Consider the following 24,874-nt stretch of genomic DNA (forward strand, 5'->3'; position numbering starts at 1 on the left):
TGTTCATACAGACAGCACAATTACACTCAGGATGGCTGCTACAGAGCCGGAGCTGGCCTCTGTAAGAAGGAAACAAACACACATGTGTATCAAATCATTAGAGCATCTTTTGTGATACACATGTAACCCCACTGTGTTACAAATGTCCGTGTAACGCAACTTAAAGAGACAGTAAGGCTCAGTTTCAACGCTGGGTGCCACATTGCAGTTGAAATGATTAATAACATGACATAATGTGTGTGCGTATGTGAGACCACATCAATCCTGTCCCAGCATGTTCCGATATCCAACCACTTAGAGCCCTATGAGCACTCACTGTGACAGCATGTGTCTGCACCTGTAACCCAGTTACTATGACAACACTGATCTGAATAGTGTTCCTGCTGTGTCACAGTCTGTCTGTTAAAAGCCCAAGAACATATTTTGTACAACCTAGAATGCCATGATAACCATGCTCTAGTTAAAGTACATACAAAATACAACACTACAAGTCAAAATAATTATAATTATAGTATAATGCACAAGTATAATGTAAAGGAGGTTGATACTGGTCAAAGTAACGGTTACAAACCAGATCATAAATCAAGGCAACACTTCTCATCTAGAGCTAAATCTGGAACCTTTAGTTTTTTTTACAATTCTGAACTAGAATATGAGTAAAACATCTGCAACATCATTCATTATACTTTCCCCCCCCCATTGCATCTCTTCGAAATACCATCTCTCTATTGCAGTGACTTCAGTCAAAACAGAGCAATAACGGCAGGATATGCTGACGTGGCAAAAGAGAGAAAGGAGGAGGGGAGAAGGGATATTTGGGTGTGATGAGTGAGTCAGCACCTTAAATTCACAAGTCAATATGAAAGAGAACGATAAATCCAGTTATAATCCGAGTTAAAAGGGCAGAACAACAAGGGAGTGGAATGAGTCAGAGAAGTTGTGTGACAAGATAAAGGTAAACGTACGAAAAAAGAATGAGTCAGTGAAAGTCGGTGCAATGAAACAGGAGAAGGCAGTGAGTTCAGAATGAAGAGAAGGCGTGTAGACACAGACATGTGTGAACATGCATGTGCACAAATAGCGAACACACACCACGGACAATCCAGTTTGTCTGATGTAAAAAGACTGCATGGACACACAGTGACAGACAAGATGCAGCATGGAAACACAACGTTATGGGAACCATACGTGGTCAGCAGCCACTTCCCCTATCACATTACTGCATGCTAGAAGCCTGAGGTCAGAGGTCACCTCGGGCTTGAACAAATGCAGCTATAACATTCGGAAAGAGGTGTTATCATAAAACTCCTTCATCCATATTTGACGAGCCTTTCCTAGGCCTCAGTACAAAAAATATTTCAGTCACTCGGTTACATTTTGCAAATTGCAGGTACAAATACCGCATGTGCCTCCTTTGCCTGGACTTGTCTTCAATTTAAGATACAAAGATACTTATTGAAGTTTACAGAAAAGTTCACTACTTTTTGCATTAGACAAGACAATAGGGGAACGCTGCAGCTATGTTTGGGTGGGTGGGTTAATGTATTCAAAACAAAAAAAGAAAGCAAAGTATGACAACTCACCTTGGGCTTCAGGTTTTTCAGCTGTTTAGAAGAGAGAACACACAAACACAGTGAGCAACATGGCATGACATTACACCTTTAATGTGACAGCGTCTTTGAGTATTCTGAAAAGCGCTATAGAAATTGTATGTATTATTATTATTATTATTATGAGCAACGGATTATTTAAGCGGGAACAACCGTGCACCTGTCATACTGTCTGCTTGAGAATCACAGAAGTTATCTGCAGCAGAAGCATTTTCAACAGAAGTAGCGTGACTCCAGGGTTTAAGGGGAATGACTTTCAGTCATTGTTTTGAAGAGTAATTTTCCGCTGAGTCTCTTTATTCAGAGGCATGCTTGTCGTATGTTGTGGGTTTCACCAGTTTACAGAACTCCTTAGTATACTGTATTTAAGCACTACTGCTGCTGTGGCTGCAAAGCTATGCATATGTTTTAGGATTGTTTGCGGTTTCTGGACAGATGGCATGATTTAATTATTATTTTGTTATTATATATATTTTGGACCATGAACAAAAAACATTCTTACCTTCTCCACTGGAGCTAGCAACATGTACTAAAAAGATAAGGGAGGAGAGACAGGTGATTTTAAGAAACACATTATTAATTAAAGTTGAAATGTCTTATTGATGAATATGAAGCACATAAAGCAGAGAAGAAGAAGGAAGGAGCAGGATTATTATCTTTGTGCTAGTTTATACCTCGGAGGCATTAAGAGGTCTAGAATTTCTGTCCTAACCGGTCTGTACACACAACCACACACACTCCCACACAACCACACACATTCCCACACACAAACACACACACAAATGTACTTTTGGTGCACTCATTTCGATGGTTTTATTATATTAGAGAGCGATGAAATATCTTAAGGGGACACACGCCCTTGATATCTCTCACTCTGATCTATGATTCGTTCCATTTGCAAAAAAATATTGTTATATCCTTCTGTGCTGCCTGTCTGTATACGCCTGGGACATCATGGATGCACTCTACCTGCTTCAACTTGACGAAGCCGCAAATAACAGAGCACTAAAGGAGAGCGCATTTCACAAGATTACACCGATAATACCAACAGAGATGAATCCGCTTTCAGGTGTTGGAATAAATCAGCGAGACATTTAGCGTGTAAGTGTTGCTGTCAAATGGTTTCTTTCGAATTGCTTTGAGGCTGGCGATTCAACTTTTTTAACCCAGGAAGTAAAACAAATCAGTTTGTGGTCTTGTCATGGCAACAGCATTATCGCAATCTATAGATCCACAAGGATAATTAGTTTTTTTGAGCTCAAGACAAAGTCAAGTTGCATGTTCAACATACCTGGCAATAAACACTTCCGATTCTGATTCTGACACACACATATCTATGGGTTCATTGAGCGGCTCTGCTCTAATGGGGTACATGAAGTACAACGATACTCCTCTCTGAAGAACGATGACTAGTCATATAGTTGACATTTCCATATTTATATAAGTCACTAATTTCAGCATTTACAAAGAAATTACATACATTATCAAATGTCTCATCCACTTCCTGTCTACATGTTCTTGTAAATATAAAGTTTAGGCTAACCAGCTTAAAGTATAAAAAACTCCATTTGGAGAAGGTAATTCAATTCAATTCAGTTTATTTTAAACAGCCCAATATCATAAATTAGGAATTTGCCTCAGAGGGCCTTACAATCTGTACACATATGACATCCCTGTTCTAGGACCTCACATCGGATCGATGCATCACTGCTGGGTTAACCTCACTGTCTCGCGTCATTTCAAACTGAGGGATAAAGAAAGACATCCAGGAGACTTCAGTCCCCATGAACCTTCTCTTCTCCGGTGCCTGTTTGTATTACTAACGGTGAAATCAGTGGTACTTGTGTGCATCACTACATACTTTCTGGTTATTTGTTACAATAGTAATATCAAAACGTTTTGTTATTATAGTTACTCACTCCCAGATTCAAAGCTGCGCCTCTCTCCCGGGCTGTCCACTGCGTTCTCTTCTGGCAGAGCATCTCCCAAGCTAAACTTTACATCTGAAAAGATAATTAGATATTATTGGAGACAGAAATGCAATATCATTCACCTTTTGCCGTCACGCCCATTAGGGATATCTTCCAGATGTTCACCAAACACTCGATACTACACCGTAGCATGTTGAACTGATTAATGATAACATCTGCCACAATGTCCACTTCAGTCCCAAATGGCTCCTGCAGCGATGACCCTGCAGAGGTGTCCTCCATAAGGACTGGAACACTACCTGCTCCGAGGGTGTGTCGGTGATCTCGTGAACTAGTGTTGACTCAGATTAAAGGATATTATCTGTCAGGAAGAATACCAAACCCTGGCTCTATATATATTAATTGGGGGAAACCCAAGTGACATACAGTGCATCCGGAAAGTATTCACAGCGCTTCATTTTTTTCCACATTTTGTTATGTTACAGCCTTATTCCAAAATGGATTAAATTCATTATTTTCCTCAACATTCTACACACAAAAACCCATAATGACAAAGTGAAAACTGTTTTTTGCAAATTTTTGCACATTTATTAAAAATAAAGAACGAAAACATAACATGTACATAAGTATTCACAGCCTTTGCTCAATACTTTGTTGAAGCACCTTTGGCAGCAATTACAGCCTCAAGTCTTCTTGGGTATGATTCCACAAGCGTGGCACACCTATTTCTGGGCAGTTTCTCCCATTCTTCTTTGCAGAACCTTTCAAGTTCCATCAGGTTGGATGGGGATCGTCGGTGCACAGCCATTTTCAGATCTCTCCAGAGATGTTCAATCGGGTGCAAGTCAGGGCTCTGACTAGGCCACTCCAGGACATTCACAGAGTTGTCCCGAAGCCACTCCTTTGTTATCTTGACTGTGTGCTTCGGGTCGTTGTCCTGTTGGAAGATGAACCGTCGCCCCAGTCTGAGGTCCAGAGCGCTTTGGAGCATGTTTTCATCGAGGTCGTCTCTGTACATTGCTGCATTCATCTTTCCCTCAATCCTGACTCGTCTCCCAGTTCCTCCCGCTGAAAAACATCCCCACAGCATGATGCTGCCACCACCATGCTTCACTGTAGGGATGGTGTTGGCCAGGTGATGAGCAGTGCCTGGTTTCCTCCAGACATGACGCTTGGCATTCAGGCCAAAGAGTTCAATCTTTGTTTCATCAGACCAGAGAATTTTGTTTCTCATGGTCTGAGAGCCCTTCAGGTGCTTTTTTGCAAACTCTAGGCGGGCTGTCATGTGCTTTCTACTGAGGAGTGGCTTCCGTCTGGCCACTCTACCAAACAGGCCTGATTTGTGGAGTGCTGCAGAGATGGTTGTCCTTCTGGAAGGTTCTCCTCTCTTCATAGAACAACGCTGGAGCTCTGTCAGAGTGACCATCGGGTTCCTGGTCACCTCCCTGACTAAGGCCCTTCTCCCCCAATCGCTCAGTCTGGCTGGGCGGCCAACTGTAGGAAGAGTCCTGGTGGTTCCAAACTTCTTCCATTTCCGGATGATGGAGGCCACTGTGCTCATTGGGACTTTCAATGCTGCAGAAATCTTTCTGTACCCTTCGCCAGATCTGTGCCTCGATACAATTCTGTCTCGGAGGTCTATAGATAATTCCTTGAACTTCATGGCTTGGTTTATGCTCTGATATGCACTGTCAACTGTGATACCTTATATAGACAGGTGTGTGCCTTTCTCAATCATGTCCAATCAACTGAATTTAGCACAGGTGGACTCCAATCAAACATCTCAAGGATGATCAGTGGAAACAGGATGCACCCGAGCTAAATTTTGAGTGTCATGGCAAAGGCTGTGAATACTTATGTACATGTTATGTTTTCGTTCTTTATTTTTAATAAATGTGCAAAAATTTGCAAAAAACAGTTTTCACTTTGGCATTATGGGTTGTTGTTGTGTGTAGAATGTTGAGGAAAATAATGAATTTAATCCATTTTGGAATAAGGCTGTAACATAACAAAATGTGGAAAAAGTGAAGCGCTGTGAATACTTTCCGGATGCACTGTATACAACATGTGGGACTGAGCAGGGTGAATTATTTGAGATAGAACCTCAGGGGCATAACGATACTCAACCACAGTTGTAAAGCATCATTGGTCACAGATGAATGTCGAGTAATGAAACCATATTTTCAGCCAAGTTCTACTCCGATTCTATCGACTGAGCCTCCTTTCTGCTTTTAAACTTCTCGGGCCTTTCCATTCATTTCACAAGCTTTTCCTTTCTACTCTTTTCTCTTGCGTCTCCCTTTTTTTTCTTGCTTTCCTTTTTGTTTTTACACATCACTTTGACACTTTTCCCCGACCTTGTTCTCTCCTCATTTCTCTCCTGTCTGATCTATATCCTCCTTACCGTTTCTCAATTATTTTGCTTTTGGCACTACCGTGCAAGAATGTTCCCCTGCCAGATGTCACATGGAAGATTCCTTCCATATAGCAACCCTTTCCTCAACCATCCCCGGCAACCCACTTAGTGTTTAGCATGACTAAGAGAGGAGATAATGGCCACCTTATATAAAAGTGACGGAAAGGAGGATGTTATGCTTTAAAGCAGGTATGGACAACTACCACTTGGGACAGGAAATGATGAAATGAGAGAATGGAAGAGAGAATATTATTATATGCAAAGATAAATAATATAGGGTGACACTTTAACCCTTAAAGTTGAAGGGTTTCCTTACTCAAACCATACCACCCCTAATTTAGGAGGTATAATTGTTGGGGCCAAAATCTGACCTCATAACCGTCTTAAGTGATTCATTACTTTTATACTAAAAGTATAACAATTTGTTTTTGAACATAGGGAGTTACAGGAAAATGATACACAATATATTATAAAAGCTAGACATGCTTTTATATGACTGATAACATACTATTGCAAGCATAATCTCACAGGTGTTCCTGGGATTAAATGTGGAAAGCTAATATGTACATATTGCAGTAGGTTCAGAGTTTAAAGGGAAATATACATAAATGTAGGTATTCAGTCAGTTCAACTCAAACACAATCCATAATGAGCAGAGCTTCAGAATTGATCTCTTTAAACATGAATACTAATGCTGCTCAGTGATTTTCAACTTATTGTCCACTCATTTAATGAATTCAAAAGGCTGCCATGTAGGACTTTAACATTTCCATCTGTCCCAAGCATCAATTCAGCAGTTCAGCTTCTTTCTGTATTCATTGTTACTGTGGTTACTGCAATAAATAGGTTTTAATTGTGTTCCCCTGAGGTGCTCTTACATGATTATAGAGCTTTTGAGAAATAAGAAATTATTTGAGGTATGTGTTTGTCATTTGTTTAGCTGTAGGAGTTGGCTCCAGAGAGGTTACGGATTATATAATGTGGTTTTAGAAATGAAGGAGGAGAATTAATTTGATTATTCTACCTACCTTCCCAAGACTATACTGGTGGAAAAACCTGGTACATTACATCTCTCCTTGTTGTACATACGGTTAATATTTGTTTTCCCCATCAAAATGAAGAAACACAACATAACAAAAGAAATATGTATATATATATATTATTTTGTTGTACCTGTATTCACCACAGGAACAATCTCTTCATTAACTATTGGCAAAGACAAGGAACAGAATAATGCAAAAAGTTACATATGGTCCACAATGTCTTAGCATGTAACAATGTATAAGTTCTTCCGTACCGTTTTAGAGTCCTATTCTGTACCAATGTTATTAAAACAAGGAAACAACCCATGACGTTCTGTGACACATACTATTTTTTTTCCATATGATGAGATTGAAAGGTATGTACCAGAACAACTATTGTCTTACTTGTTGGAACAAGGACTTCCACTTCTGGTTCAACTTTGTCTTCCGCAGCTGGTTGTGTTGGTTCTGCATCAGCAGCAGCAGGAACAGTTGATGTGTCCTCATTATCTGCTGCAGCTGGATCTGCTGCTGATGTGGCGTCACTCTATGATATATGAATATATAAAATATTAAGATGTAGAAAGGTCACATTAACTTCTCATTCGGATAGCAAGTCTTATACACAGAATGTACGCAATTATGCATCCCTGAAATGTGGATGTTCGTCAACTGTATATTTGTCAGAGTAGAAATGAATAAAATGTTGTTTACGACTTTCTAACTCTGCTACTGACCTCCTCCTGATCAGGAGTTCCACCAGTGCTCGATGTAGCTTTCTCCTCTCCTAAAGCAGTTGGTTCCTCAGCCTTTGGATCCACAACCTCAAGATCATCTGCAGGAGAGAAAAGCAGAGGGGAGGATGTGTTATGGAATGGGCTGTGATAGCTTGATTTAAAACCAAGAGAGGTTTGAACAGTGCTGTGGACAAACTGTTTATTTCAATGCCACTGCGTTTCATTTTCAGCGTGCATAGTTGCATATTCAAACACCTGTTGATCACCTTGTTTTGTTGAAGCAGCCTCCACCTCCGCCTCTGCTGCAGGCGTATCCTCCGCGGCTGCGGCAGGCGTATCCTCTGCGTCGGCTGCAGGAGTATCCGCTGGGTCTGCTGCAGGCGTAACCCCTGCGTCGGCTGCAGGCGTATCCCCTGCGTCGGCTGCAGGCGTATCCGCTGGGTCGGCTGCAGGCGTATCCCCTGCGTCGGCTGCAGGCGTATCCCCTGCGTCGGCTGCAGGAGTATCCGCTGCGTCGGCTGCAGGAGTATCCGCTGGGTCGGCTGCAGGCGTATCCCCTGCGTCGGCTGCAGGAGTATCCGCTGGTTCGGCTGCAGGCGTATCTACTGGTTCTGCCTCTTCAGTTCCTGGGTCAACTGCTTCGGCTTCATTATCACCCATTATAGCTGGAATTTCCTGTATTTAGCAGAAGATATTCATCTCCAGAAATTATGTTCACATACTGATCCCGAAAAACGAGTGTCTAGTTCGTCACTTCAGCTAATTTGTTCGTGTTTCACCAACTCTTTCTTGTACTTAGGACAAGACATTTGTAAACTTGAACTTTGCTGAAATACAAAAAATTATTATAATTTTTTCAATACCCAACCAAGAACTAACATGAGATGTTTTCTAGCTACTTGATATCAGCTTATCGAATAACTGACGATTTATAACGACATTTACTGAATGCAGGTCGCACAGATTCAGAGGTTTGGAGTGAAGGTGGGGACTAAAGACAACAAAGCGTACAACGTCTTAGTGACCCAAACCTTAAAAATAACATCATTGTATTGTTTTACATAATTACCTAAAACATTATTCGGACTTGTACTTATTTCACTTTTTTTAGGTGTGACTTGGGTTTCACTCCACACGCGGACGGGAGGAGCCAGGGGTTGAACCGATACCGGCGACCCAGTCAACCCCCTGAGCCTCAGCCGCCGACCAGTTGTTACAAAGTTATAGTCAGTACCACGAAGGAACCAAAAGTGGTTGCTTTAAGATTTGTGATTTACCAGGAGACCTCGACTGAGATAAAAGACGAAGATTGGACTGATTGACAGATTGAGTGATTTTGAAAAATGAATCAAGCAAAAACCAATAAACAAAAGTATCATCATTCTTCACCTTAGCTATATGGTCATTTTCCTTGTCAGCGACGGAGTCTTCATTGACCTCTGTCGCTGTTTCTGTTTCAGGGGCCGGGGCATCAGGGGCTGCTTTCTCCTCCGTTGTGGCTTCAGCATCTACATCGAGATATGTGAAGAAAGAAAGTAATAGGGTGATGAAAGAAACAACACACATCCAGTGAAGTCCCTACTACTGAGAGATATCTTCAAAATGTTGGGGAAATAAAGGGGTTGTTCTGAAACCCTGGCATCTGAAGAGATAGAGGCCTGAGCAACTATAATTATCTTTTTCAAAAGAAGAGTCAGACTTGGCAACCCAGACTCTGTCTCCATGTCTCAAAGGGAGTTTCTCCATCCTTTCAAAGCTTGCAACTTAAAAACACAACATCTCTAAAATTGACAGTATTGACTATTATTTTTGTCCCCTCTACTCCTCATAGATAAACAAGTGGAAACATTATAAGTCTAACCTAAAATAGAACATTAGTGGCTGATTAGACTGGTAGTTTAGAGAAACCATTGCTCATTGAAAACGACATGCCTTTAATTCATCTGTTCTCATTTATAACATTCAGATCATCTGTCTTTATGGTCCTTATGATGTTGTGGATTCATTACATTCTCTGTGACGACTATATCACCCCCGACACATGTATGGAGCCACACCCTGCTCGGATCGCTTCCTGATGTGGACGCTCCAACCACAGCTGGATGACAGACGCATGGATCACGTCTCACCTGCCTCAACAGAATCACCCTCAACACGAGCATTGCAACTCTGTACTAATGAGAACATTCAAAGCGCATATCTTCGTCATTCTGCGTGTGAGATGGGCATGGCGTTTGTGTGTTTGCGTCAGTGCCGTGACATTCCCCAGTCACATGTGAGAAGCTGAAACAGCAAAACGGCGTGCTTACTTCAGCATTGCCTACTCACCACTATGCTGGTTCATCATGGTCTCCCAAATACAGGTACCAACTAATAAATAAGGGATATAACTATCTAGAAATGGTGGTATGAATGATTAAGAATGGATTGAAAAAGTGCAAAAGATGAGAAACAGAACATTGAAGACATATAAAAAAAGTCATAAGAGACATCAGGGTTTTGCTGCCGAGCGTCACAACTCTGTTCCATAATATGGTCGCAATAAATAATTGTTCATCTTTTCTAACAGTTGCTCATTGCTAAGTGGGTTTCAATGAATGGTCACTGTGTTTGCCAAGTGAGATCCTATCAGAGTCAGAGAAGCCTTGAGGCAGAGCGGCATTAACACATTTGAAGTATTTCCATCACACCGTAAATTATCTGGAAGCCAGCAGTGGTGCTGACACACATGCACACACACACACATGCACACACATGAACATGTGAGACCAAACAAAGCATGACTAATCACACACATGCACTCGTGCACAGAAACATGAATGTGAGACATGCACACAGATCAGGGCTCCAGACTAACTTTTTTAACTAGGAGCACAGTGGCCCCTAACTTAAAATGTTAGGGGCGCAAGCAGAAAATTTAGGGGCGCACACAGGGTTTTCCTGGGTCAACATTTTTGGCGCGCTGCGCGCGCACCATCTGTTCATGCAGTCGAGATATTGAGTGAGTGATCAGCAGCTGGCCGCTCTGCCATGATGCGCGCACACATCCGCGCACACGGATAAGCACACGGATAAGCACACTCCTCACTAGCACCCCCTCCCCCCGTTAACAACTCTTCTCGGCTCGCCCAAATTTTCTCTATGCAGGAAAAACCCTGCGCACAGTATAAATCGACTTGCAAAGTTTTCCCATCATTTCTACTGTATTACTGATAAATAATTTGACAATATACAATCTTATGCCTTTTTGCCTTCATGAACTGCAAAACATTCACAACAGAGAACTCTTCAGAAGTTACTGTATTGAGTTTAAACATATTTTAAGAAAAAACATACCTTGAGCATGTGCATGTTGCACTTCGATGTGGCCAATCAAAACATTTGTTGGTTTCTAGAGATGCACCGATCAGGTTTTGGTGCCGATCACCGATCACTGAAATCAGTATCTGCCGATCACCGATAATACCGATCACGGTGTCGATTGAAGCATTCTATTTTTTGTGTAGCATTATTGCTATGAGGACTATGAGGAAATACATATATAAAGCAACTCAAACATTAAAGAAATTACAGATTTCTTTAAACATTTAGGACTTTTACTTTGAAAAATGTCCTAATTGATACATTACAATTGTTTGATTGCTATTGTAGGGGATTTCAGATATGTATGGAACACATCTGCATCATTCATTTCCTGGAACTCTTGGGGAAATCTATATACAGGACTTTTCTTAACATACACAAGTCTGACTAATTTTTATAAACTCTTCCTTGGTCCAGTAAAAATGTTCTAATGTTAGCATATGTTAAGCTAAATCTCAGAAACGATCTCTAAAGATACAAAATCAGTTCATTGTTTACTTTTATATGTTCGTGTATGATTTGTCGACATCTTATTTTCAAAAACGGATGTTGTTTCACGTGGTTCTTTACGCTAACTTTGCAAAACCGGATGTTGTCACTTAAATCCTTCCGCTAACTTTCTCAAAACCCTCGCGCGCTCCCAATCGAATGTGTTTACCGTGAGCATCAGTCTCTAGGGGCAGACATGTGAGAGTCGGCTGAGTCGACCCAGAGATTCAACTCGGGGGACGGGGACGCCGCTCGGTGGTGAGGATCCCCTCTGACCTCTCACTCTGCGGCCAACGCCGGTCGCATTGTCTCCGTTGCGGTGCGCCTCTTTTCACACATTAGCCCCCCCACACACACACACAGGCCAGCCTTCTTCTTCGGTTTTCGTCTCCTTTCTTCTTCTTCTGGAGTTAATGTCGGTTAGCAAACCAGTCATTCAGGCATTACCGCTAACTATAGTGGGCTGAAGTGTAGAACAAGTTTGTCAGCAACAAAAATATTTAATAACAAAAACAAAAAAAATCTGCTAATTTACTGGTCGCGCATGCGCGAGTTGATGAAAAATTTACTCGCACTGTGTCTAATTTTAGGCGCAAAATGCGACCATTTGGTCGCAGTCTGGAGCCCTGCAGATGCATGGTTACTGACAGCAACACAAACAAGCCCTCTTTGTCTCTCTACAGGTTCTCCTGTGAATGTCACTGTACGAGCTTTGAACCAAAGATGGACAATAAAAGTTTATTAAAAATCAAACAGCATTCCGAGTGGAATCAACCAGACTGCATGTGTGAGCACATGCTCAATTGTGGTGTGTGTGTGTTTTTATGATTCACTATCTTTACAACTTCCTTAGAAACCAGTGTATATAATCAGAGATTTAACGTGGCACGATATTCAACTGGTTGAACTCAGTTTGGAAGCCCGTTGATGTGTCTCGCCAGTGCAGAGAAGGTGTTTGATAAAAAATTGACAAAAAGTTTCATGTTTACTTTCTGCTGACATTTTATTGTAAATTGGTCAGCGTGTGTTTGTATTATATTTTGTCTATTGGAAAGTGGAAAATGATTGGGCCTGTCATTGTGCCCACATGTACATTGATGTGTGAGGTGTGTGGCTCTCATGTAACATGTAGTGTGAGAGTGAGAGAGAGACTGCCGATACTAACGCTCTCTCTCTTTCTGTTGCTAATCTGAAGAAAATTATTTTCCCATCAATCAGTTCTCTACTTCCTCCTTTAACTACCTTTACTAAAAACATGTGCCCATACCCCCCACACACACACACACACACCAATCCTCTCACCCCCACCTGTTACCACACACACACATACATGCGTGCCTACAAACTCATTAAAACACTGTCTCCTCCCCTTTCAGTCCGAACATACTAACAACCACATGTTCACACACACGGGAAGGCAAATTCCCTCTCACACTTTGCCTAAGCGGCGTTCTGTTTTGTGTTAGTGCAACATGGAAACAAAGTGTTCCTTATTTTTCTCCTCAACACTGTCTCCCCCTTTCCTCTCTCTTGCTCCCTCCCAAACTCTTAACTTAACTATCTTTGTCTCTCTGCCACAGTTTTCACTGGAGGCGGATGAGTCATCTGTGTGTGCCTGACATGGCCGCACGCAATCGTATGATCATGTGCTGCATGTGCTGTGTGAAAATGCAATTTCGAGTCAAATCAGTTTACACATGTGGAAAAAACCCCCACACTGTCAGTTACATTGTGTTCTTTTAGGAAACTAGTCAAGTGGCTTGATATAATGACTCCATGGCCAATGTATCAGTAACTAGTGTACATCTAATGCAATAAAAAAACGTTGGCACATTTTCTATATGAACCATATAGTTCAACTTAAGGGCTGTTCCCCCTGTTCCCAGTCAACCAACAAGTCTATCAGATAAGCATGACGTTCTCCCCTATGGAATACTGCACTTATCCGGTGTGGCTTTAATCCATCACAGGAAAATGTTTGTAACTTACACTTCTGTCCATTCAGCTGTTTTATAACTTTTATATCACATGGGATGTTCAACTCAACTTTTGTAAAAGCTGGTCCTGACATAAACAGGGTTTATAGGAAATGTAGCACCAAATGCAACTACAATTAAATACAAGTACATAGTGACTAACAAAGCACTTTCAGCAAGTTACAACATGTTGGCGAACTACCAACGGTCGCTACAGTGTGAAGACTGCACTTAAAGTCTTAGACATCAAGTTTCACACGCCTTATAGAAGTGGTATGGCCGTAGTAATGCCGGCGCCACTGTTTTGATTTCCAAAGCGTGATATATAATGAAACGGTTTACTTTGGCACGCGATGACAGTTTTTCCCCAACAATTAAAAAAAAAGAGATTATTTACATTTATATCATGTTCACTTATATCACAAAACCACAACTTTTTGGAAATCCCTTCCCGTTTGTAACATGCAGTCTGCATTACATAAATTGGAGTGTGAGTCATGTTCTCAATGACAAATGGCTGTTGGTTCTTGTCGTGAGATGGCGTGAGACTAAGTGAGATCGCCTGTGTATGCTTCCATAAGTAATATTGAGTGTATATACTCCAAGAACCAAGCCCCGCAACAGTACACTGTAGACTGTGTGTGCATGTGCGTCAGGTGAAACAACAGAACCTCCACAGTGCATTGTTCTGTCAGGTATGGCTCTATTGTGTGTTTAGAGGACAGAAAGTGCTGTGTTTACCCCAATCATGCACACCTTGAAACTGCCCCCATGGGAGCAGAGGGAGCGAGAGTGTGTGTGCGTCCGTGTGTGTGTCCATATGTGTGTGTGTGTGTGTCTGCCTGCCTTTCACTTAACCACTGAAAGAGTTTTTTTAATGTACTGGTAGTTGAAGGTGTAAACACAGAAAAGTCTGCACACACACACACTGTTCACACACCTGGCACAAATCAGCTTGTTTTGCTTTCATGTACCTCTACATATGCTCTATAACTGAGTCATACACACAATAATGACGCACTCCCATACTCCCACATGTTCTGTACATTAACATATTCCCACACCCACACCCACCCACACACACACACACACACACACACAGAGAGGCCTGGGGGAGAGGAAGGCGCTGAAACTAGTTGTTTCATTGGGTGTTGTCTACAGCTGGAGCTGTATATAGTTACGGAGACACTTCCAATTCTTAACTTCTATCGCATGATGTTCACACATGACCTAACACACCATATATTTCTCTGAACATATGAACCATTTGCATGCAAGCAAGAAAACACTCCAGTGGGGATTTTCTGCATCACTATACAACAGGATCCCTTGGGTTAAAAAAATATGCGTGTAAGGTGTAAGGGTGTTTTCTCTCTGATGACTTGTCTGCTCATAAGAAGGGAACCGGTGGAGTGAGATGAACAAAGAGCACATCCAAGTGCACTAACGTTCAACTGAAATTGTATTTGCATAGGGACCATTTGGTTCACTCTTGCTCTGACTATCCAACTCACTTTTTCCTTCCTTGTATATATCTCTGTTTTCCCTCTTATCGGCCACACCATTTCTCTTTTATCTTCTTCTAACATCTCCCCTACTTTCCCTCCATATTACCCAGAGTCTTTGTATTTCTCAATGCTTCCTTTCTCTCCCTCTGAGTTTTATTGCTCATTTTAACAATCTGGAGTCGTTGCATGTGCCGCGGGGAAGGTCAGGGAACCATGGGCAGCTGAAGATGAAGGAAAGAGCAATTGGTGAAGGATGAAAATATATATAGAGAACAATAGACATGAGATATTTAAAAAGGGGAGGAAAGAGATACAAAGGAGAGAGAACAGGAGAGAAATACGTATATAAAGACAATGGGCCAACCACACCCCTGTGGGCCAAAACTCATGTCCAAAAAAAATGGGCACATTACAAGACACATCTTATTCACTGATAATGTCTCGGCTGCAGAGGCAAAGAGCTGCTTTTATTCATTCCGTCCAAATGGATTAAAACAAGTAGATTTCAGCTCAAGGTGAAATTAATTGGCATGCCGGCAGGGAGGCAGACAGACTGGGAAAAGACACTGGCAATTGCGCTCACACACACACACGCACGCACACACACACACACACACACACACACACACGCACACGCACACACACACGCACACGTATGGGTGTGTAATGAGGCAGACTAGCAGAAAGGAGAGAACGATAGGTGAGACTGAGGGATATGAATTAGGGGAGGAAATGAGACAGTAGCTTGAAGATAAACACACAGATATAAATATGAAAATATATATACACACCATATACCATCACATATAGATAGATAGATAGATAGATAGATAGATAGACATCCATACAAAAGCATACAGCTTCAGGCTGGGCTGAATTAATTGGCACATAAATCCGTAGCCTACCTTGTGCTTTGGCGCTTGTAGCCAGCAGGCTTCCTAATAGCAGAATCCACAGGTAAGACATCATAGGAACACGGTGTTCTGGCTGCGCTTGAACCGGGGCTCAGACCTCTGTCCTCTGCTTTCAGTCAACCGGCTTGAACGTTTCAGGTGGACGTGAAGGGCGTGTGTGTCGGTGTGCCGGTGCGTTCTTGCGCGTCGGATCAAACCCGTGGAGTCTCCAAGGTGCTCAGATGCTCAGCTCAGTGCGCGCCTCCGCGGATCTGTCGTCTTCTCCTTTTGTCTGGATTGGAAGAGAGAAGGTCCACTCTTTATTAAGGTGGGCGTGTCTCTTCTCTCACACTCAGACAGACAGAAGGGCTGTCTCCGGTGCTGTGAAGGCATTACATCCCCACCAGGGGCGTCTCTAGGATTTGGATACATCTGGGGCTTAGCCAATGCAGCTTAGATAGCAAAGTGACCCACGGCGAGCGTTGTGAAAAAAAACTCAATTATCCAGGAAATCATTATGATGCCGTTTTTAATTCAAGTCGTCGTCCTTATAGATACGGAGAGCAACAGTAGCTGTTCCCCTTCAGTGAGATAAGGCAACCTAATGCTGTAACTTCAAATGGCCCTTAGCCAAAGGTAATGGTGTCGCATTGATTTTTACTGAGGAGCCAATTACTGACAAGATCGATCCTATCTTATGTGTTAAGACACACAAACGATCTACCCTACTAGTAGGCTTTACCATATACATATGTGTACACATGTGTATATATATATATATACATATGCACATATATATAATATATAAACACATATATATACACAGTATATTTATATACATTTATATATATATACTTTACTTGGATTTACTGGAATATCAGGTTTCTAAAGAGAACACTGAATACTGGAATTATAATGTTGAATTTATGTTAGGTTTCCGTTTGAGAAAACCACACATGATCTTTAGCAAACCAACCAGTAGGTGGATTTGAAAGGAGAGCATGTTGCTTTCCTTTCCTCAAGCTCCTCTCTTATTCATTACCACTTTGTTAAGTCACCTCTGTGCCAAATAAAATCGCTTTACAAATATTAAGTCGGCAGTGCTGTTTGTTCATTATGTCACAGTTCACTCCTTTAGGACTCATTTCTATGAGGTATTCATTCCCAATAAACATTAACAGGTTCCAGGCTTTGTCTCTGTCTTCCGAGGTGCAGTGAACAAATATTGAAAGGGCCTTCAAATCACCATATATATATATATATATATATATATGAGGGTCCGCGTATACAATATGTTGTAATTCTTACACCGTTCACCTGAAAGTCTGCTCTTAAAGCACATTGTAATTATTTCATTCAAAATCCATTGTGGTGGTGTACAGAGCCCACATGATGAAAATTGTGTCAATGTCCAAATATTTATGGTCCTGACTGTATGTGTATATATATATATGTGTATGTGTGACACATACATATATATATATATATACACACATATATACATACAGAGCTACATACATACATATATGCTTTGGGTATTTACTGTATCAATAGTATGACATCTGAGCCGTTTATCCATAATAGTACATCATAAATGGTGATGCCTCGGATACATCTAATAAAGCCATTATTACCAATACGTTGAAGTAAATACCTAACATAGGATTTATTTTCTCACTCCAATAGATGAAAAAAAGACATGAAAGCATCTTTGGGTACTTAGAAAAGCGCTATAGAAATCTGAATTATTAAAGCAGGCCATACATAAAAAGGGACATTTAAAAATAAAATAGCACATTAAATAATTTGTGCTTATTGAAAAAGTTACGTATTTTTCCCCACTATATCAATTTCACAGTTGAAGCATTTATCCAATAGGTAAGGCGTAGCTTTTCACACTTCTTCTTTTAAGAGAATGACTTCCCGTGTGATCTTATAATTCATGCATGATGGGACTTGACAGGCATCCATCAAATAGACACACCCATCCGATTCACACGCCATGCTGTTACTTTGAAACTGATACATTACTGCAGTTTGGCCTTTAGAGTGGGCTCATTAAAATACAGCTTCTTTTATCTTTTAGACACAAAGACAAACAAAGGCCATGTGACAAAGTTTTCTACATGAACATTCTGCAATAATTGGGCCTCAGTAATCTGTAAACATAGTGTGAAACCAGCAGTCACATGTCGTCCGCATTCGTACAGGATGTTATAAAAACACAAACAATACAAAAATAGTTGAAAAAGCTATGATATTTATTAGTGTCTAGTCACGAGTACATAAACATGAACACAAACTCTCATTGAACACGTTCATTGTAAAAAAACATCCATAGAGCATTAATTTGGGATTATTTCAGGATCGTTTATCCTGAAAAGGCAGCTTCAGACGACAGAAAGCACCAATCTTCCCTCCTCGGGTAGATATCATATTAAGGAAACAAGATTACAACATGTATTGTGTATCATATTTATTGAGCTACATGAGGATCCAACTTATCTGTAGTTACAGATTACCACCATTTGGTCATAAACATTGACCTCAGGCTTGGAAGTCAGGTCTATTATTTAGTGCAATAACTCAATATCAAACAAAGATGTGAGGCAGTAAGGGTCAAACTAATTTGTTTTAAGAGGCCAATGTTCATATCAACGCTGTAGAGATTGAAAGCAAAGAAGCTGCTCAACTGCTGAGCTTTAAGTGTGTTGCTTTTAACAACATTCATGGTTGCACTTGGTAGCTCAGGTAGTTCGTGGTGGCGCCATGTTTAGGTCCTTACAAAAGAAGAAAGTCTCCATTAAGGAGATTAATAAAAAAAGAGACTCTACTGTAACCAAAACACTGAGGACTTTGTGACTTTGCTCTTACTCATGGCTCTTCGCTTTTGGCACAAACAAACTCTTATCAATTACCAAAACCACACCTCTCCTGTGCTCCCCCACCTGTGATCTGCACTATACAGACTAGTACTGGGTCATAAGCACTTTGGTCGGCTATCGATTAATAACATGTATACAAAACACATATTTCTGGAAAAAGAAGAAAAGGAAGTGGTCCATGTTCCCTTGCTTTACAATTTGATTTTTTGGTTTCTGATAAATCTCCAAATATATTTATATTTACGGGCCTCTTACTTGAGGCCGAGAAGACATAGTGGTAGGCGCATTCTTCTGGAAATAATTCCTGGCAACAGATCTCAGACGGATTCCCTAACGCCTGTCCTTTTATCTCATTGCACAGTTCTGCTACATTTGGGAAGTAAGGAATAACTGAAATACGTGGCAAAGCCATGTCCCAATGTGCATCGATCGTGCATTATTAGTGCAGGATTTTCCTCTGACACTGTGAGCTGTGCGACAGAGGAGGAAAAAGTATTGGACATGTGGCATGGATCCACTAAATAACTCTAAGCCTTTTCTAAATAAGTGTGTGTGTGTGTGTGTGAGTGAAAGAGAAGCAGAATTATTCAGCGTGAGGACAGTATTTTTGGCTGCCATGGTCAATCTTCGTAAGACTTCAGTTTAACAATTGGCTGATGATCCCACTCGGAACAATCAGATTGCTGTTGTGATTGGCTGGAAAGGGGCTCACATTTTGTTGAAACACTCCTTGGCATTGGACCACACCTGGATTCCCTGAGACAGTTATGGAATGACAAAGAACAAGAACGCTTTAAAGGGAATGACAAAGAAACTGATTGGGAGCAGAACTGCTGATGAATCAACATCACAACACACCTGCCTGCCATGTTGATGTTAGCAAGACATACAATGAAACACAAAATGTGGAAAAGAGCCGCTTACCTTCTTACACATGCTGACCTGCATGATGGCGTAGCTAATTAGTGCTTCACGCAAATCTCTGTCCTTCTGTTCCTTAAAACGTCCGATGTCTTTCCAAGCCGTTCGCACAAACTCTCTGAAGACACAATCACAAAGACACATGCAAAATAATCAGTCATGTGAGGGGGGAAATAAGACGAGGAGCAATCTGTTGGTTTTTGCTTTTTGAAAATCATAAATAATACCCGATTTTGACTTGTCTACTTGACCTAATATTCTGACTTAAAAGGGAGTAATCTACCACTTTGAGCTAAAAAAAAAAAAAAGGTTATACTGTTAAATACTTTCTTCCACAAATATATATTACTCCATTATATGGAGTATTTATGTTTATATTTTGTTCTAATCTTGCTGTTCGGTATTTGGATACATATTTAATTAACCTGGCGGAAGGGAGTCTGAAATGTAACATTGCCAAAGACTTCCTTTTAATTTTTTTACATATTATGATGAAGAACTTGGAACTAGGTTCAAAACTAAATCATAAAAAAACACGAGCGCATTCAATAAAGAGCTCTTTTAGCGTAATCATGCACAACACAGGGTGAAAAAATTCATTATACAAATGAAGGGCAAATAATAAAAACAACAGATGACATGTTTTCCTGTGGGAGAGGAACATTTAAAAGACATTTAAAAAGACAAATATGAAGCTTACCGGCACTCTGTGTTCTTTTCCTTGAGCGCTTCCTCGCCCTCACGGGTGCTCTGCTCCAGGGCGGCCATCCTGCTCTCCCTCTGCTCTTGGCTCTCTTGGCCGAACAGTTTACTGGTCATCCCCTTCAGAGAAAAGACACGCACTGTCTGCACACGCAGACACACAAACTAGTTAGTTGTGTCTTCATCAAAACAGATCACAACTAAATGAAAGTAATACAAAAATATGAGTTCTGTTCATTTATATCACTTGTCATGCACAATTTTGACTTCTCGCAGTAATTGTGTGGACATTCCCAGAATGTGGAGGAGAAAGTGAGAGAAGATAAGCGTGTGTGTGAGTGCCTTACCCCGGTAGCCAGCTCTTCTTTCTGTTGTTTCTTACTGACGAGGTCCTGAGCTACCATCTCCAATTCATACTGGAGCAGCTCATGTTTCCTGCACACGGACCTGAATACACAAACAAACAAACATACAGAAAGACACAATTTTAAAAAGTCAATACAAAAAAGACATGGAGTCCCATTATATTAATGCATCCTTGTACAATTTTTTCAACAAACCGATATGATGCTTCCACATCGACAAATGATAAAGACACAAGCAATCTTCATCCAATTAAGCAGCCTTAACACCGGTTCTTGTTGATAACGACCGGGCTGCATTATATGCTCTGCTGAAAGATGGTTTACATGCATTTGCGTTAGCGCAGTTGCATGTTTCTTTGATTTGAATTGAAAGATAACAAACCATAAGAGTAGTGGTATCTCACCGGCGGCCAAAGCCTCCCACTTATTCTACACCTTCTTCATTGAACAATGGTAACATGAGGCTGAATCACAAAAAGGAAAACTTAAACCAAACACAAAAATAAGAACACATTGGAGTGTGTGAAAGACTGGGTTGTATCTCTATAGCTACTCACATGAAGATATATGAATAATGATATACCAATTAAATACCCTGAACCAGGAGGAGGCATATCTTGTTTGATCTATGGACAAAGATATCTACATAACAGAGTTGATCAAACTTAATAAACAGATGATATTTCTTCAAACCAAATGGAAAGAAAGTGTGCTGACTTGAAAACTCTTCTAACTGTCTGTTAAATCCAATTAGAGTATTTGCTAAATTAACATATATTACATTTCCTTTACCTGACAGCTTCAGCATAGAAGAGGTATTCTTTCAGTTGGTCAGCATAGTGCTCCTCTTCCTCCAGAATGTCATCTATCGATGCAGCAAACCTGTGCATTGTGTCACATTCAAAAGGGAAACAAATATAAAAAGCATCATGTTTGAGAATGTGTTTAAGTTCGTAGTTCAATTACTGGTCTATTACTGCTTTAGTAAACACACATTAACGTGTACGCTACAGATTGAGGTGCTATTTCAGTCCACTTACGTGTCCATGTGGTGGCCCGCACTCTGCAATCCATCCCCCATCTCTTTTTCAATCGCACTCCACTCACTGGAGACACAACAGTTTCGGTGTAATTCTGCACCTCTCAGTTCAGTTCATTCAGCCTGGAGACGGTTTCTTACAAGTGCTTTGAGCGATATTCTTTGGTCATTTACAGCATTATTGTTATTTTATTCACAACATGCATCTTAAAGCTTCCCCATTTTATTATCGAAGCCATCGGTGTGTATACTACATGTAGAGGAAGTGTATATCCGTTTCCTTATGCAAACAAATTAAAAAGCAAATCCCTTCCAGATACACCGGAAAAATATACAGAAATTCAACATAAAATATGAGGAGGCTTCCATGTTTCGATAGGAGAAAGTGTGGCTCAGAGACATCTGGATACAGTATATGCACTACGTGTGATTTAATGTGAACTTCTGGCTTTTTGATGCTTTACTTTTTAGTTAAATAAGGACATTAATGTAGAAATGCAGTAACAACAGCACAGGTGTTTCTCACCTGAAGACTCTGCCGTAGTTACCATGGACCTTGTAAACTCCATACAGTCTGTCAGCTACTTTCTAGAACAAATAATTAAATGAAAACAATCATTATTACGTGGTTAGAACAATAAAGCACACGGGTGGTGTAGTGCTCACTCAGTGTGTTTACATGATGGTATAATTCGAATCTTGCTTTAGTCGGACTATGCTATCTTTTGGGGGATCTGCTGTTATCCCAATATACATGGCAGTAATCATTCAGATCATTGGCGAAAGCATGTCCGATACGATAGGAGCGGCGTTTTTTCGTTTACAACTATTGTGACGACCTATACTATTTCACTTCACCAACTCCAAACAACCACAAACAACAAACAGTAACAGTTCACCATTTTCCCTCCCATCAACTCCCATGATTAATTAAGCATAAATTCAATATGCTCTTGATAAAAAAAAGTATGCTCTTCTGTGTTCTCCGTGCGTTGTGTTCTTGTGCTCTGTGTTGTTGTTTTTGTTTGTTGTGTCAACCGATCAGGCGGCTCGCTCGCAGGGGGGTCATTCTTGGGAGAGCTTCGAGGGGCGGGATCGGAGGGGGAGAGGGCGGGATCTCAAGCATCGCAAGAGCGCAAAATCCATTCAATTACAGGATAGTCGTTACATCAACCGGATCGGAAGATTATCAACGGATCGGATCCGTTTATCGACGTAGTGTTACGCATAGTCGAGACAAAGGTGCATCGTCGAAAAAAGGTTTACATGAAGCGGATATTAAGCCAGTTATTCGAATGCATGTAAACACGGTCACTACTTGCTCGAAAGAAAATGACAAATGAAATGAAAAAGAGTCTACCAAGCTAAAGACATTGTATGCAGGGGATGGCAAAATAACACAATTATTTATTTATTTTAAGCATAAACCACTGGCCAAACCTCAGCAAACAGGTAAATGTAGGTGTGTGTGCACTTTGCGCATGCCAAAACTCACCGCCCGCACCCTCAGTAACTGAGAAATGACAGAGTTCAGTTCATCACTGTAGTGCTTCAGTTCTGTGAATCGCCTGCAGAACACAACACATGGATCACAAACAATGTTCCACTCATCTCATTTCTGTGTGTTCCTGTTGCTGTTCTATTGTGTGAGGATTTCCTAATGAGAAACTCCAACTATCTTACTACCTGTTTTGCTCATTTTGAACTCATCTACTCATTACAGCTCTGATGAAAACTTGCTCATGATGAATTCCCAGCTATGTATAAATCCTGGTCAAATGTTTTAGAGGCAAACCAATGAAAAGTTGGCTTTGTATCTGTTTTCCACTTACTCGTCAGGGTTCTTGACTCTGAACATGGCACTCAGAGACTTTAGTCTGGAGTCAACCTGGTGGGGAACAGAATTATACGTAAGTAAACATCCTTTTATTTTGTAATTAAATCAGAGTTGCTTTTGATATGATCCAGTTTACAAGTTACAGAAACACTATCCAATTTAAATGTGAAGGAGACAAAGACTAAATGTTTACCTTGTCTTGGAAGCCTGTCTCCAAAACCACCTCCCTCCATTCTTTCTCCTGAGAACAAATGATTGACAGATGACAGATACATGGGACAGGATTATCAATTACACCGTGTAAAAATGGGGCTTTGAAACAATTAAACTACAACAACATATCACAAAGGGCTGGGTTGGATTGAGCATGTTGCTTAAGGATACAACGGTGAAATACAAAGGCAAAAGTTCAGTTCAAAGAGTGGCAAGACGGACGCAAGGATTTTAAAACTTGGGAAAATCTACCAGGGCAACATTAATTTCCACTTCCATTCTAAGTATTCTTCCTGGTTTGAGTGCATGCAATAGCTCTGTTGCAAAAATCACAGGTGCTCGTTCATTTCAATGAGATCACTGAGTGGGTACATCAGGAGGTGTCGTTCCATATGGATCCTTCAAAAGAAAAGCAGACATCCCTTCTGATTGGAATTGCCCACTTATACTCCTGCTTGTGTTTCCCCCCACCAGTGCAGCTTCATGCATTGTTTGGCCACAGAGTTATTTTCCATTTGAAATCCCTGTGAGACCATCAGTGAGGCAGAACAATTCAATGGGACATTATGTGGAATATAACGAGCGAGGCATAAGGGTTTACCTCTGTCAGAAAGAGGAAGAAGATTTTGTCATTGTAAAGGACAGGATGTGATGCAACACGAAGCAGGAAGTTTTCCAGGCCGACTCTCCGTCGCTCAACAAAGTCTGGGTCGAGGTTGTCAGCCGACATTTTGTGCCACACAAACTCTGCCTACAAGAGGCACAAAAAAGAAGTGTGAATACCACCTCAGAAGATAAGAGCGTATTTACAACCAGGAATACACAGAGCGAACGAAAGAAAGCACAACTATATATGACGTTTTATCACAAGAAGTCCCGAGTTATACCCAGCAAATTATTTTTTCAATATTCATATAGTTTTATTACGCATATGTTTCCTTCCACCCCCACAGTATGCGTTACTCAC

General features: G+C 40.9%; 2 protein-coding genes across 4 annotated transcripts in view; both read right to left on the reverse strand.

Annotated features, from left to right (window-relative positions):
- Positions 1–3: 3 nt before the first annotated feature.
- On the reverse strand, positions 4–16,212 carry LOC130202029 (coiled-coil domain-containing protein 8 homolog). Its single transcript, XM_056427312.1, has 10 exons — positions 15,958–16,212; positions 9,106–9,224; positions 7,983–8,391; positions 7,717–7,814; positions 7,385–7,526; positions 7,131–7,163; positions 3,530–3,613; positions 2,113–2,139; positions 1,584–1,604; positions 4–59 (listed from the first exon to the last, which is right to left on the reverse strand). Exons 1-10 carry the CDS (start codon positions 16,019–16,021, stop codon positions 4–6), a joined length of 1,053 nt encoding a protein of 350 aa, XP_056283287.1. The 5' UTR covers positions 16,022–16,212.
- A 1,973-nt stretch (positions 16,213–18,185) lies between these two features.
- Positions 18,186–24,874, reverse strand: part of LOC130201729 (sorting nexin-4-like) — a 32,464-nt gene continuing 25,775 nt past the window's right edge. For all 3 annotated transcript variants that reach the window (XM_056426849.1, XM_056426833.1, XM_056426842.1), the window contains exons 4-14: positions 24,509–24,658; positions 23,888–23,935; positions 23,690–23,745; positions 23,353–23,425; positions 22,384–22,445; positions 21,859–21,924; positions 21,611–21,700; positions 20,801–20,900; positions 20,452–20,597; positions 19,755–19,869; positions 18,186–19,586 (exon numbers count right to left, since the gene is read on the reverse strand). In XM_056426849.1, the coding sequence (XP_056282824.1) occupies positions 19,539–19,586; positions 19,755–19,869; positions 20,452–20,597; positions 20,801–20,900; positions 21,611–21,700; positions 21,859–21,924; positions 22,384–22,445; positions 23,353–23,425; positions 23,690–23,745; positions 23,888–23,935; positions 24,509–24,658 (954 nt within the window). In that variant the 3' untranslated portion in view covers positions 18,186–19,538. The remainder of the gene's footprint in view (positions 19,587–19,754; positions 19,870–20,451; positions 20,598–20,800; positions 20,901–21,610; positions 21,701–21,858; positions 21,925–22,383; positions 22,446–23,352; positions 23,426–23,689; positions 23,746–23,887; positions 23,936–24,508; positions 24,659–24,874) is intronic.

Source organism: Pseudoliparis swirei, chromosome 2, assembly GCF_029220125.1.
Source record: "Pseudoliparis swirei isolate HS2019 ecotype Mariana Trench chromosome 2, NWPU_hadal_v1, whole genome shotgun sequence".
In the NCBI taxonomy this organism is placed as follows: Eukaryota; Metazoa; Chordata; class Actinopteri; order Perciformes; family Liparidae; genus Pseudoliparis; species Pseudoliparis swirei.

What these genes read in the sequence shown, in the direction of transcription:
- LOC130202029 (XM_056427312.1), bottom strand. Translation starts at nt 16,021, where the DNA reads ATGATGTCTTACCTGTGGATTCTGCTATTAGGAAGCCTGCTGGCTACA. An exon ending in TACAAGCGCCAAAGCACAAG is followed by an intron (nt 9,225 to 15,957) that starts GTAGGCTACGGA and finishes ATCTCGATGTAG; the next exon opens with ATGCTGAAGCCACAACGGAG. An exon ending in GGCTGCTTCAACAAAACAAG is followed by an intron (nt 7,815 to 7,982) that starts GTGATCAACAGG and finishes TCTCTCCTGCAG; the next exon opens with ATGATCTTGAGGTTGTGGAT.